Consider the following 12202-nt stretch of genomic DNA (forward strand, 5'->3'; position numbering starts at 1 on the left):
TTTGTTTTTTACATCTTTAGATTCATTTGCTTTTGTTTACAAAGCACTACGAAGTCAATTTGAATAGTTACTTTATTGTAAACGTATGTGAATTAAACCTGGGGCTCTTCAGATTCAGAAAGAGGTTGGGATTCTTCGTCATCAATATCAAAGAGACGTGCATCAGCTTCTGCTGGCTCGCTACTTGCAAAATCATCAAATTGATCGGGTTCATCGTCAACCTCGAAGTTCACATCTGCAGCCTCTCCCAATTCGTCCTCGTAGTTATCTTCAAAGTTTCCAAAAAGCTCGTCTTCATCATCTGGCACACGGACGTAGTCTCTACGTCCAGGTCTGCGACCAAAGGCAATTCTGGCAGCATTTTCAAGCAACTTCCGGTCGATTTTACGAACTGTCTTCACGGCGGCCACGATGCCAGCAATCACAACGATCCCGCCTCTTACTATACGGTTGACAGCAACATCGATATTATTCTCCTCAATGGGTTGGAAGTTGTCGTCCTCGTCTAACCTGATTTGCCCAAGTCTCGCAAAGCCTCCGTTTCGCTTGATGCCTCTCTCGTACACAAACCATGTGGCCCCGAAAAACACCGCGCTTGGAAGAAGAACGAGAAGCAAAAGCTTACCAAAAGTAAAGTTCCGACCATGCTCCTCATTGAATTCTTTTTCATGACCAGGGCATGGACGCACATCCCATGAATCGAATGTTTTTCCGCCAACACAAGTGGACAACGGAATCTTCCTGTATCCTGTGGGCTCAAAATATTCGAAAGTGCCGGGCTTGCTGCACATCTGCTCCTTTCGGTCCTGGGGGCTTAATCCCTTCACGAGTTTGCATGTGCCGTCTGTGTCCCTGAAGTAATTGTAGTCACACTCGTAGTCTCTTCTACTACAGGTGCAATTTTTGACGGTCTTCATTCCCTCACTGAGGGGAGCTGCTCCAATAAAACAGTCGTAGTGGCCTTGAGCTCTCCGTAAATAATGAGATTCATGACCAAACAAACAGTTATCCGCAGACTCGGGATGTCTGGGCGTCCAATATTCGAAGTCATCATTGAGTGGATGATCCAAATCAATCTGACACTGTCTCTTATAAAAGTTGGTGAAGTCAAGCGAGTACACAAGAGTTTTCGACGCATCTTTATCATCCTCGGCAAAAATAACAAACTTTCTTGCAGTGTCTGTGGGTACAGTAGCCAAATCTCTGACCTTTACTGGCTTGTCTGCGAATTTGTGAGTTTGCCAGGTATTTCCATCGTCGGTGGAAAACAAAAATACATCGGTCGCTGCGACCGCATTTACCAAGAGTAGGATCGTTCCTCGGTCTCCGTATTCCCACAAAAATACGCCTTTACTTATTTCTTTCCATGTAACACCTCCATCGGCAGATATGAAAGTGGAAGCATCTTCATAAGACTTGAGCGATTCACCTACGTTCCCAACACCGATCAAGTATCCAATCGCAGAAGCCGACGAGAAAGTGTCTCTGTAGTCGGGCCTCTCGGTGAATCCGTGCAAATTGAGGGAACATCTGTCAAGTGGGCTCCCAATACAGGAGTATTTCTTACCCTCGGAGTCAAGCGATGGCGGAGTCAAATAAGACCATTGACTTCCGTCGTTGAAAGACATTTGAGTTTTAAGCTCTTTTGGGCCCTTGCCGTTAGGATTTCTAACGGTATTGGCAACTAAAACACCTTCCAAAATATCAATCTTGTCATAGTCAACAAACCCACGGTGATCTCTGTTCACATTTTCCAAGGACAAGACATACGACGTTCCGTTTGAGTTCGATTTGACAAGAGAGCCAAACTCTCTCCCTTCCCCATCCTCGGTCGTGATATGAAGAAATACGGAATGACGATGGGATTCCAAAATGGTGTATGTGGTTTGGGCATCCACAGTAAAATCTGTGGGAAAGTCTGCATCTGCAAAAGTAGTGCCGTCAGAGGTAATTTTCAACTGCAAGGCCTTTTCTTCCGTTACGGTTGCAACAAGAACAAAGTCGGGTTTACTTGCAAATGCTAGAACGTTTTTGAAAAGAACAGTGGATGTTTGGAAGTAATCAGTGGAAGACACTAGCTCTTTTTGGCCGCTGTTTCCAGTCAAACAATACATGAGGTTCTGATCCGAACCGACCAGATCCGCAACGTATTCACATACGCTAGCACTGATGGGCATTTTCTTGAATGACGCTCCACCATCCTCTGTATAGTAGGTTATGCTGTCCAAGCCCAGTTGGTCCGCGGCAATGAAAATAAATTTGTTGGCGTCAACCGGGTGAAATAAAACTGGCTGCCCAAGAGTGGTAGGAATACCTGGTGATTGCAATTTCGTGAACGTATTACCTCCATCAGTGGAAAAATACAAACTTCTCAAAGATACAAGCACTGCAGTCTCCGTGACGGGTCCAACAAGAAAAAATAGAATATCTTCATCCACAGGGACATCAACGAAGGATGATCCGCCATTGTTTGATGCATGCACAACGTTTTTGTTGGTGTGTACCAAGATGTTGCTTAACCTGTTATTGCTCTCCACATACGAGTATTGATCGAGGACACCTTCAAACGTGGAAAGCTTGACTGAGATAGCATCTTCGGCATAGTCGCCCTTTTCCTCTTCGATGGTCTTGCAGTCAAACTCGGTCTCCGCGATGAAATCGGACTTCGAGCTTTTCGAGAAAGAGCAATCGTTCCCAGAGATTTGCTGCTGATGGGGGATTTTCACACTCTTTTTCTTAGAAGACTGGCATAGCTTGGATATTTCATCTTTAACGGGCACACAAGCTCCTTTGTCGGAAAGCTTGAAGTAAGGTGAGCACTCGAAGTCTGCGGCAGTACATTCGCAAGGCAGATTCTTCGTTTCGATGGCACCAGGCCCTGCCTTCACAAGACACTGCGCATCCTGCTTTCTCCTGGAAAAAGCGGACTTGTGGCCGTGGACACAAGTAGGCCCGTCGAGCTCTGCCGAAACACGGGCATTTACATTCTCGAAATCGTCCTTTGTACAGGTCTTGCCCCCAAACGCGTTCTTGAAATCAACCGAGTATGCAATGGTATTTTCGCCGCTGCGGCCTAGAACCACAAGTTTCGTGGTTGACGAGTCCAGCAATGTGACAATGTTGACAGGTGACACAGCCACTTCGAGCTCGTAGGTGGACCACAGTTTGCCCTGGTCCAAAGAGAAATGGAGCTTGTTCAGGGCATCGCCAAACACAGTGAGGGACATCAAAACAAGCACATTGCCCCGATCAGCGTACGCCGGCATTGCGAGGCCCTCGACCGCAAGTTTCCAGGAAGCGCCGCCGTCACGTGAGACGTACGTGTCGACGCCCAGGTCCAAGTTGAAAGAGGAGCCCTTGGCCCCCGGCGCCACGAGAATGTCAGGTGTTTGCATCGATGTGGGATGCATGCTCGCGCCGATCTCGGGCACGAAATGAAGAGAGCAGCCGTCCTGGACTTTGCAGCTTTCGTCGTCGATGATGCGGAGGGGCTCCCACGTTTTGCAGTCATCGAAAGAGTATCTTGTGAGCATGTCCGCGCTGTTTTCGGAAAGCCTGACGTCCGCAAACCACAGGCCGTCCACGTTGTTGGAGCTGGACGCAGAGAAGAGCCCGACATTCGCGATTTTGCGGAACTTGAGGCCGCTGGAGTCGGAGAAGTACATCACTTCCTCCTTGGTGTGTCTGCCCTGGTAGAACAACGACAAGCGCAAGGACACGGGCGTGGACTTGAGGAAGATGATGGCGCCGTAGGTGATTTCAAAGTCGAGGTCGGCACTGCGGAAGGTGGCCGCGTCTTTGGACACCACCAACGTGACCTGGGCCTCGTTGAACTTGTCCTTCTTCAACACGACCACGAGGAACGCCGACTCGACGCGCACGTCGATGATCTGGCCGTGTTTGATGTAGATGTGGTCCACGACCTCGTGGGTCTGGAAGAAATCGGTGGACTTGAGGAGGTTCGACTTGACCACGTGGCCAAACGAGTTGACGTCGTTCCGGGAGCAGAACATGGTTTCCAGCCTCACCAGCGGGTCGAAGTCCAGGTTCGAGCGGGCGAATACACACCTCTCCACGCCGGCAAGCACAGGGAGGGGGTTGCTTTTGAGCCCGTCTTTCGAGTAGAACACCTCGGACTCGCAGGAGGAAAAGAGGCCGGTGCAGTGGCCGAACGTGAGGAGCACGTAGTCCTTGTTGGCCCGGTTCAACAGCACCTGCACGGAGTTCCACGAGGACATGGGCTGGTTCTGGCTCGCCGAGTGCATTTCGAACAGCAGCCAGCTTTGGCCGCGGTCGTTGGTCACGTAGTGGCGCGAGCCCGGCGAGAAGGCAAACGCTCGTTCGGGGAAAAACGGGTCCATTTCGATGAGCACGGGCGGGCTGTCTTTGAAAAGCGGCAACTCGGTCCAGGACGCGCCGTCGTCGGTCGAAAGCGCCACGAACGTGTCGAAAAACGCCAACACGTGCGACGACTGGTCGAAGTACGAGATCAGCGACGCGGCCTGCTTGTTCCAGGCCGTCATGTGCACGTCGGGCTGAAAGTCCTGGGCTAGACATAGCCGGCAAAAAAAGAGCACTACGGCCGCGGCGAAGACAGGGGCCCGCAGCGTGGCTCTCATGGTCGAGTGGATGTGTTTCTGGGATCCAGTGTTCTTGCTGGACGCTGCTTTGGAAGACTGGGGTCCGGTCTTTTTTTGTTTGTTTTTTGTTTGTTTGTTTGTTCCGAAAAACGTGTGGAAAAGGCTCAGACAAAGCGTCGTTGCTGGATGATGGTGCTATGTAGTTGGCGGGCGCTAGGGCCGCGCGAGGTGAGCCGGCCTGGGGCGAGACGGCGCATTGTGCAGGACGGCGCCTGGGGCCGGCCGGGCTGGCGCCCGTGGCACACTTGCTGGCCAGCGAGGGCATCCTGAGAGATTGCGGTGGAGAGGACGCAGACCTGGAGAGTCGCCCGGGGGGTTTTGGCGGTTTCGTAAAATCGGGGTGCGGCGAGAAAAGTCGGGGACCGGCGAGAAAAGTTGGGGGCCGGCGAGAAAAGTTGGCTGGGGCCGCGCCGTGTAGTGGCGGGGCCGGGTGGCCCAAGGCGCGCTGCCATTGTCTCTTTTCTTACTTGCTCGAGTGGCGCCGCACAGAGCGCGCATTGAGGCCGGGGCCATCTGGGCAAAGATAAAGGGACAAGATGAAGGGCCAAGATAAAGGGACAGGATAAAGGGACAAGATAAAGGGACAAGATTAAAGAGCCACAACAAATATAAGGGACCGATACAAAGACCCGGAAAGGACCCAAAAAGGTCCCAAAAAGGTCACACTTCAAGTGCCACAATGTAAAGGCCCTAGTATCAGGACCGCAGTGTATAGGCCCAAGGTCGGGGCCGCAATAGAAGGGCCAATATAGAAGGGACAACATAGAAGGGACAACATAAAAGGGACAACATAAAAGGGACAACATAAAAGAGACAACATAAAAGAGACAACATAAAAGGGACAACATAAAAGGAGACACAATACAACGACCCGAATATAACGACCCAGAAAGGACCTAGAAAGGACATAATTTTAGGGCCGCAGTGTACAGGCCCATGCACCAGGCCGCACTAAAAGGGCCAATATAAAAGGGCCGATATAGAAGGCCGATATAGAAGGGACAACATAAAAGGGCGAACATACAAGGGAACACAATACAACGACCCGAATGTACAGACCCAGAACGGGCCCGAAAAGGACCCGAAAAAGGACTCGAAAAGGCCCCAAAAAGGCCATAATTTTAAGGCTGCAATGCAAAGGCCCCAATATCAGGGCCACGATGAAAGTGCCAATATAGAAGAGCCAAGATGAAGGGATGAGATTAAGGAACAAGATTAAATAGCCACAACACATATAAGGGACTGTTACAACGACCCGGATGTAACGACCCGGAAAGGACCTAAAAAGGACCCGAAAAAGGACTCGAAAAGGCCCCAATTTCACGGCCGCAATGCAAAGATTTATTCGTATTTCCTCCCACATAGACCTTGTTGTCCTTAGTGGATACCGTAGTGTTCAAGATAATTCTCTCCTTAGGTTGTACACTCAGTTTTAGAGGCATTAGTTCTAGTTATACTTATATCAGCAATAAATCCTACGATAGCATATGTTATTGCTAGTTGTACTTTATTGTTAATAAGTTTCTTTATTGTTTTACCTTATATCTAATATATAATTACAGGTATAATAATTCTATTTCTACTTATTTGAGCATATCTAATCACGTCATTATTCTATGACTCCTTTATATTCAATGATACCCCACCTTTGGGTGATTTTATTTTCTTATTTTTATCAGGGCCGCAGTGTATAGGCCCAAGGTCGGGGCCGCAATAGAAGGGACAACATAGAAGGGACAACATAAAAGGGACAACATAAAAGGGACAACATAAAAGGGACAACATAAAAGGGACAACATAAAAGGGCCAACATAAAAGAGCCACAACAGATATAAAGGACCGATGCAGCGACCCAAACATAGAGACAACTACAACGGCCCGAATATGACTTTGCCTCTTCTGTTCCGTGAGGCTGCTTCTTCCAGAGCCAACCTTTCGTCGCGGCTCTCGCTTTATACGTCTGATCCACAAAATCGTCACGAAACTCGTAAAAGTAGCGACCATCTAGGCAGCCATGTCCATTCTCAACATGGCAGAATAAGCCGTCCATCAAACTTTGGCCGTAGCCCAGAGATAACCCAGAAACTTCCCAGAATCTACCCAGAAACAACCCAGAAACTTCCCAGAACCTTCGCAGAAACTCCCCAGAAACAACCTAAAAAAACCCATTCTAGGGCCGCGACTTCAGGGCCCCGGCCCCGGCCCCGGGCCGCGCCCACTCAAACACGCACCAACGTCTCGTCCACAACCACACCCAAAAACGGCAGCCGGTCCACAACCCGGGCATACGCACTCACCGGGTACTCCTGTCCCAAGTAGTCACTGAGGCAGCAGCTGTAGTTCAGAAGACTCGTGCAGAAACGGTGCACATCGGCCTCCTGGATGCGCACCACGGCCTCCACCGCGGGTTTCTGCGTCTGTTTCACCAACACGTCGAAATGGCTGGCCTCGCCCAGAAGCCCGTAGAGCTGGCCCAACGCATGCGTGAGCATGCTGCGCCACGTGAGCAAGTCCACGTCGATGTTGTTGTAGAGCGGTCTGTTGTTTTGCTCGAGAATCGGGTCGGGCGTGCTGCGTCCATGTTAGTAGCCTGGCGGAGGTTTTCGTTTCAATTCATTTTTTTGGTTGCCCTTGGACGCTTCAAGCTGGGCCTGAGAGGCCACCTTTTTTTTTGTTTTTGGCAGGGCTGTTTGGCCGGCATGGGCCTGATACGCACATTTTGATCCGGAGGTAGTGCCAGCCGGACATTCTGAAGAGAGTCGTTTTTCGGGGCTTTTTTTCACTTGATCCGTTCAGCAGATGCCTGAAGCTGTGCCCAGAACCAGATGGCCTTGGCCCATGCGATGCGATCGCACCAGATGTACCGGACGGGCCGGCCAGTCGCGCGCCAATATTGCGTAATAAATCAACAGGCTCGAGAGACATGGGAAACACGGGACTAGGCCCCGGGACGCCCGGCATGGCCGACTTCTGTACATATATAGACATATATGCACATATAGATACATATATATAGACATATATATATATATATATAATTCCGGGGATGTGTATGTACTCACGCTCTCCCGCGGGCTGGGCTGGCTCCGCTGCTTCTGCTTATACCTCCAATACTTCTTTCGCCGCTCCGAGCCGTGGACCACCGCCCGCCAATTCACGCCAAGACCTCGGCCCAGCAAGGATGGCGTGCACGCCCGCCGGCTTTGGCAGGGACTTGCAGCCCCTCCTGCCTCATGCAGGGAGCTGGATCTGGATGTTGGAGCTGTCGCTCGAATACTCCGTGGCCGACTCGGACTCGTAGGACGTGGTGGGCGTGATTGCGGCCGCCACCGCGTCGCTCCTCTGAAACACCGGTACTCCCTTGGCCTTCAAGCCCTCGCAGGGGGGGCCGGCCGCCAGCTGCTTGCGCATGTAGGGCTCGAAATACGGCGCGTACTGGAACCTGTTCTCCGAGCTCACCACAGTCTCGGAGCTGGCGTCCGTGGCCGGGCCTAGCCTGGCTCCGGTTGCGCCTGTGCCTGCCCACTCCCCGCCCGCGGCTGGCGTGAAGTACGCCGGGCTCTCCGGGCCAGGGGCAGTGAAATACGCCGGGCTCTCCGGACAAGAGGGGGCAAAATTCGCCGGGCCCTCGGGCGGGCCGGCGGCAAAATACGTCACGCCATCCACGCTGGGGGCCTCGTAGCTGACGTTCCACTTGGGGCTGCTGCCGTGGCCACTTGCGGCTTTTGGCTTGGGCTGCAGCGTTGTGTCTGCGCCGTGCCGGGCCTCCGAGATTTCGGCAATCGACACCGGGATGGCGTTCGCCGGAACCGGGATGCCCGGCTTCACCCGGATGATCTTGGATCCCCGGGGTAGCTCCCCGAAACTCAGCGGGATCTTCACTAGGTGGAAGCTTTCGAACGCTGGCACCTCGTTTTTCCTCGCACCCCGTCCTGGCCTGGCACCAGAATTACTGGAGCCGGGATGGATTTTCGTGGCTCCCCCATTGGAGGCCCGGGCCCGGCAAAGGTCACTTTTGGGTGCTGGGCGCAGAGTGTAGCGCACAGACACCCTGGAATGAGGGCTGGTGTAGAGCCCTGGCGAGTGGCTCCGGTAAGTGATATCCGAGTGCAAATCCAGATAAACCAATTGCGCTCTACAGGCGGCAAAAAACATTCGGGCCGCTTCCTCCTGGCACTCGTGCCTTAGCGCAAGTAGCTGGGTGTGGGTGTAGATTTGCTTCATGGACAAAGAAGTAATGGGTACAAAAAGAAGCGCATGCCCTGTTGCGGCAGATTTAAATGAGGCCGCGCCCCAGTACCTGGGTCCGTTTCCGCACCGACAAAGTAGACATACATGGTTCTCGGCGCCAGCCCGAATTAAAGGCGGGGCAAAAAGAAGAAGAGACCAATGAAACAGACAGGAAGAGTTGCAAAGCAAAAAGATATCAAAAAAAACGACAACTGCAGGACTCGAACCTGCGCGGGCAAAGCCCAAAAGATTTCAAGTCTTTCTCCTTAACCGCTCGGACAAGTTGCCGACTGCATAATTATCTGCGAATCTAATTTACTCATTGTATAGCGGGTAGTTCGTGGCTAGTAAGTCGAGCGCAAACCCCGCAGAAGGTCTTTCGGGCTCTGAAATGTGTTGAAGTTTGGAGAACAACCAGTTGACAAAACAATGACTTAGAAAGAGCTTTTTACTTCCTCTTTGCCATATGAATTGAAGATACTGCAACAGAACGCTTGTCTTTTTGTCCTATGCGATGACGTCATATCCAAAAGCGTAAACAGATGCGTACCAAGAGAAATTTTAAAGCGGTCCGACTGATACTTGGTACCTTTATGGGAGCTGTTTGAAGGTTTTGTATATACTGCTGTAAATTTTTGCTCCAATCAGATGAATCTACCAAAACAGCGACAAAATGTACCTATCTGGGAGCTGTTGAATTGTTGTCATAAACGTTTCACGGCTTTGCTCCGTCAAACAGGGGGAATCAAAGGGCTATTAACGAAAGATACGAAGCATACCTTAACATTACACAAATCTACCAAAAACAATTACGGAAGTTTTTCGAAACAGAAAATGACAGTAAAGTGACAAAAGTATCTACTCTCGTTTGGCCACCTGGCCATTCTATTCACAATCACTCTTGTCTCGAGAATCAAGCTTTTATTGTAGTCCTGAAGAAAAGTTTGGGATGATTTGCACATATGCACCTATGAGCAGCTTCCTGAAATATTGTTGTTTCATAGATGTAGACATTCAACGGCTCACTAAATTGTTTCAGCCGCCTATGGGCTAAAAGCTTAAGCTCAAATATATGGGAAATTTTCATGATACGCAGACTTGATGAGGGACTTCTAGGCACTGTTGTTTTTTCTTTCTCTTTCTTCTTGAATAAGGTATTCGTGGTTTGAATATTTCAAGCCACGTGCCCCAGAAAGCAGAGGCTTGAAGCCAGGTAAAAAATGTCTTGGACGCACATACACAATTCAAGTATAACTCTTTTGTTCTTTTGTCAGTTCGTATGAATCAACTAAAGATCATGCCCGTGTCTCTTATTTCCAGAAGTGTTTGACCAAGCCGTCTGAAGAAAAACATACTTCACAACAGCTTTCATGAAAAGACAAGCTTGATCAAATGCCCTTGTTTGAGCCCGGAACGCACGTTCCTGGCATGATATTGTCCAATACATGAACAGATACGGGCCAAGAGGACTGTCCAGGCCGTGACTAACGGAAGGAGGCGGAGCGACTTTCGACACTAGGTACATCTCTGGGAGCTGTTGAAAGGTTTCTTATGTATTTTACATATATAGTCATTTAATCAGATGAGTCTATCAAAGAAAAAGAAAAATAAACATGAGGAGACATCCGCAATTAAGTTCAATCACCACGGTCCTCTTGATAAGGACTTTTCAAAGCCAACATTATAGGTATGATGTGCAGTAGAAACAAAAACCCAATTCAGAGACACACTGAAAGCTAAAAAGGAAAATTGATATGATTTTTCGAAGCTCAGGCCCAGCAGTTCTTGCGCAAATAATTCTCAAGATTTCATAATCTTTCATGTATTTAAGGTTGACAGACTTGACGCCACATCTTCTACGGCCAAAATTTGTTGGGTGTTTAAATTTAAGTCAAGTTCAAAAGAACAACCGATGTCCAACTTGAAACATACCCGTGAGACTGTCCTCCTGCTCTGCTGAATTTTTGAAACTGTTTCAAAATGCACCTGAGACAATCGAGAGCAAGATGTTTCTTCCGAGAGAGGTGAGAATGCTGACAGTTGCTCTGCTCTATAAATGTATTTGTATAGGTGTCAAGATGGATAATGGATCAGTTTCAATATCCCCAACCGAAAGTTTAGTCTTCATCCTCTGCTTTTCATGCGAATAATATCGGTCCAGATCCGATAAATTCCAGATAATTTGTATTTATAATCATAAATAAAAGAAAAAAAGAAATGCTTTGATTAGATGTACCAACACCATGAGGTGTACGTTTACAAGATTCAGCTTCACCAAATCATGGAGGAATACATGAATTATATGATCATATTATGTTGTGATAGGGGACATTTTCTTATTTTCTGCGACTAACCGTTTGGAAGACCGTAGAAACCACAAATTGGAATGTTGATACGATTCAAAGTAAGAAATCTAGTCTAAATGCATGAATCTTTGCAACCCCTATCTCGGGTCTTTGGCTCTGGTCAAGATGCTTTTATTGGGTGGATTCAACTCATTAAAAGAGCAAAACCATATAAATAATATACAAAAAAACCTTTAAACAGGTCCGAGCCAAGTGTCGAAACTTGGCTCGTCCCCTCTAGATGAGTAACTCGCCGCTTTTGGGGGATATTAACGCGGATGTCAGAACTGTAGAGTACATATTTAGTGCCAGCTCCTGGCTTGGAACATGTCAATGCCCATAACAGCAAAGTATAACTTTAACGTAGAGATAGCCCGACCTCAACACATTGCTATTCAAGATTTGGGACAAAAAGGAGAACAAAAAAGAAGAGCTGGCCTCGTGTAAAAAAACGACAACTGCAGGACTCGAACCTGCGCGGGCAAAACCCAAAAGATTTCAAGTCTTTCTCCTTAACCGCTCGGACAAGTTGCCAATGATGATCTTTTGAGTTTGCAAGCTGATTATATAAAAATATCTTCAAGCTTTTCGACAAAGAAATATTACGAATAGTATTGGAATTTTAATGATTTTAAACACGGTTTTCTTTGAGCTGTGCGTCTACCACGCGCACTTTTTAATTAGATGAATCTAAATAAAATGTCGTGCCACATCAGAGGGCGCCTGGAAGATGAAACAATAAGCTGATGCCATTTGCGGGTTCTGGGCGGATAACCATTTAAGAAGCTATCTTGGGCAATCTAGAATACATCTGGTAAAGACACTGAACAGAGGCTTGCCGCTTTGGCCTTTTTAGGATTTTGCAGGCCCTTGAGAATTCTGCCTATTTTAATTCCTCGTGGCATGTTACATATTTGTCCCCGAACAAGAGACTTTCGCACTTGTCTGGCGAATACCGTTCACAATAGAAACTACGACAGAACAACC

The 12202-nt window shown here is 48.8% G+C and overlaps 6 protein-coding genes and 2 non-coding genes across 8 annotated transcripts; all 8 read right to left on the reverse strand.

The window, feature by feature from the left end:
• Window positions 1-66: 66 nt before the first annotated feature.
• PEP1 (type I sorting receptor) lies at window positions 67-4996 on the reverse strand. Its single transcript, XM_018856099.1, has one exon. The coding sequence runs from the start codon at window positions 4617-4619 to the stop codon at window positions 93-95; it is 4527 nt and encodes a 1508-aa protein (XP_018711164.1). The 5' UTR covers window positions 4620-4996; the 3' UTR covers window positions 67-92.
• METBIDRAFT_202328 (uncharacterized protein) lies at window positions 4707-5362 on the reverse strand. Its single transcript, XM_018854946.1, has one exon. It carries the CDS (start codon window positions 5151-5153, stop codon window positions 4794-4796), a length of 360 nt encoding a protein of 119 aa, XP_018711165.1. The 5' UTR covers window positions 5154-5362; the 3' UTR covers window positions 4707-4793.
• A 766-nt stretch (window positions 5363-6128) lies between these two features.
• METBIDRAFT_202322 (uncharacterized protein) lies at window positions 6129-6751 on the reverse strand. Its single transcript, XM_018854945.1, has one exon. The coding sequence runs from the start codon at window positions 6642-6644 to the stop codon at window positions 6255-6257; it is 390 nt and encodes a 129-aa protein (XP_018711166.1). The 5' UTR covers window positions 6645-6751; the 3' UTR covers window positions 6129-6254.
• A 108-nt stretch (window positions 6752-6859) lies between these two features.
• METBIDRAFT_43253 (uncharacterized protein) lies at window positions 6860-7388 on the reverse strand (the record flags this gene model as incomplete). The annotated part of the gene is made up of 2 exons (XM_018857632.1): window positions 6860-7211; window positions 7357-7388. The coding sequence occupies 2 exons, from the start codon at window positions 7386-7388 to the stop codon at window positions 6860-6862; spliced, it is 384 nt and encodes a 127-aa protein (XP_018711167.1).
• A 208-nt stretch (window positions 7389-7596) lies between these two features.
• On the reverse strand, window positions 7597-8988 carry METBIDRAFT_32614 (uncharacterized protein). Its single transcript, XM_018856100.1, has one exon. The coding sequence runs from the start codon at window positions 8862-8864 to the stop codon at window positions 7872-7874; it is 993 nt and encodes a 330-aa protein (XP_018711168.1). The 5' UTR covers window positions 8865-8988; the 3' UTR covers window positions 7597-7871.
• Window positions 8989-9076: 88 nt separating this feature from the next.
• On the reverse strand, window positions 9077-9158 carry METBIDRAFT_t170. The gene has a single exon. It is a non-coding gene; the product is annotated as a tRNA-Ser (tRNA).
• Window positions 9159-10042: 884 nt separating this feature from the next.
• METBIDRAFT_32616 (uncharacterized protein) lies at window positions 10043-10399 on the reverse strand. The gene has a single exon (XM_018856101.1). It carries the CDS (start codon window positions 10393-10395, stop codon window positions 10159-10161), a length of 237 nt encoding a protein of 78 aa, XP_018711169.1. The 5' UTR covers window positions 10396-10399; the 3' UTR covers window positions 10043-10158.
• Window positions 10400-11667: 1268 nt separating this feature from the next.
• Window positions 11668-11749, reverse strand: METBIDRAFT_t169. Its single transcript has one exon. It is a non-coding gene; the product is annotated as a tRNA-Ser (tRNA).
• Between the last annotated feature and the right edge of the window lie 453 nt (window positions 11750-12202).

This window comes from Metschnikowia bicuspidata (genome assembly GCF_001664035.1).
Source record: "Metschnikowia bicuspidata var. bicuspidata NRRL YB-4993 chromosome Unknown METBIscaffold_4, whole genome shotgun sequence".
NCBI classification, from domain to species: Eukaryota; Fungi; Ascomycota; class Pichiomycetes; order Serinales; family Metschnikowiaceae; genus Metschnikowia; species Metschnikowia bicuspidata.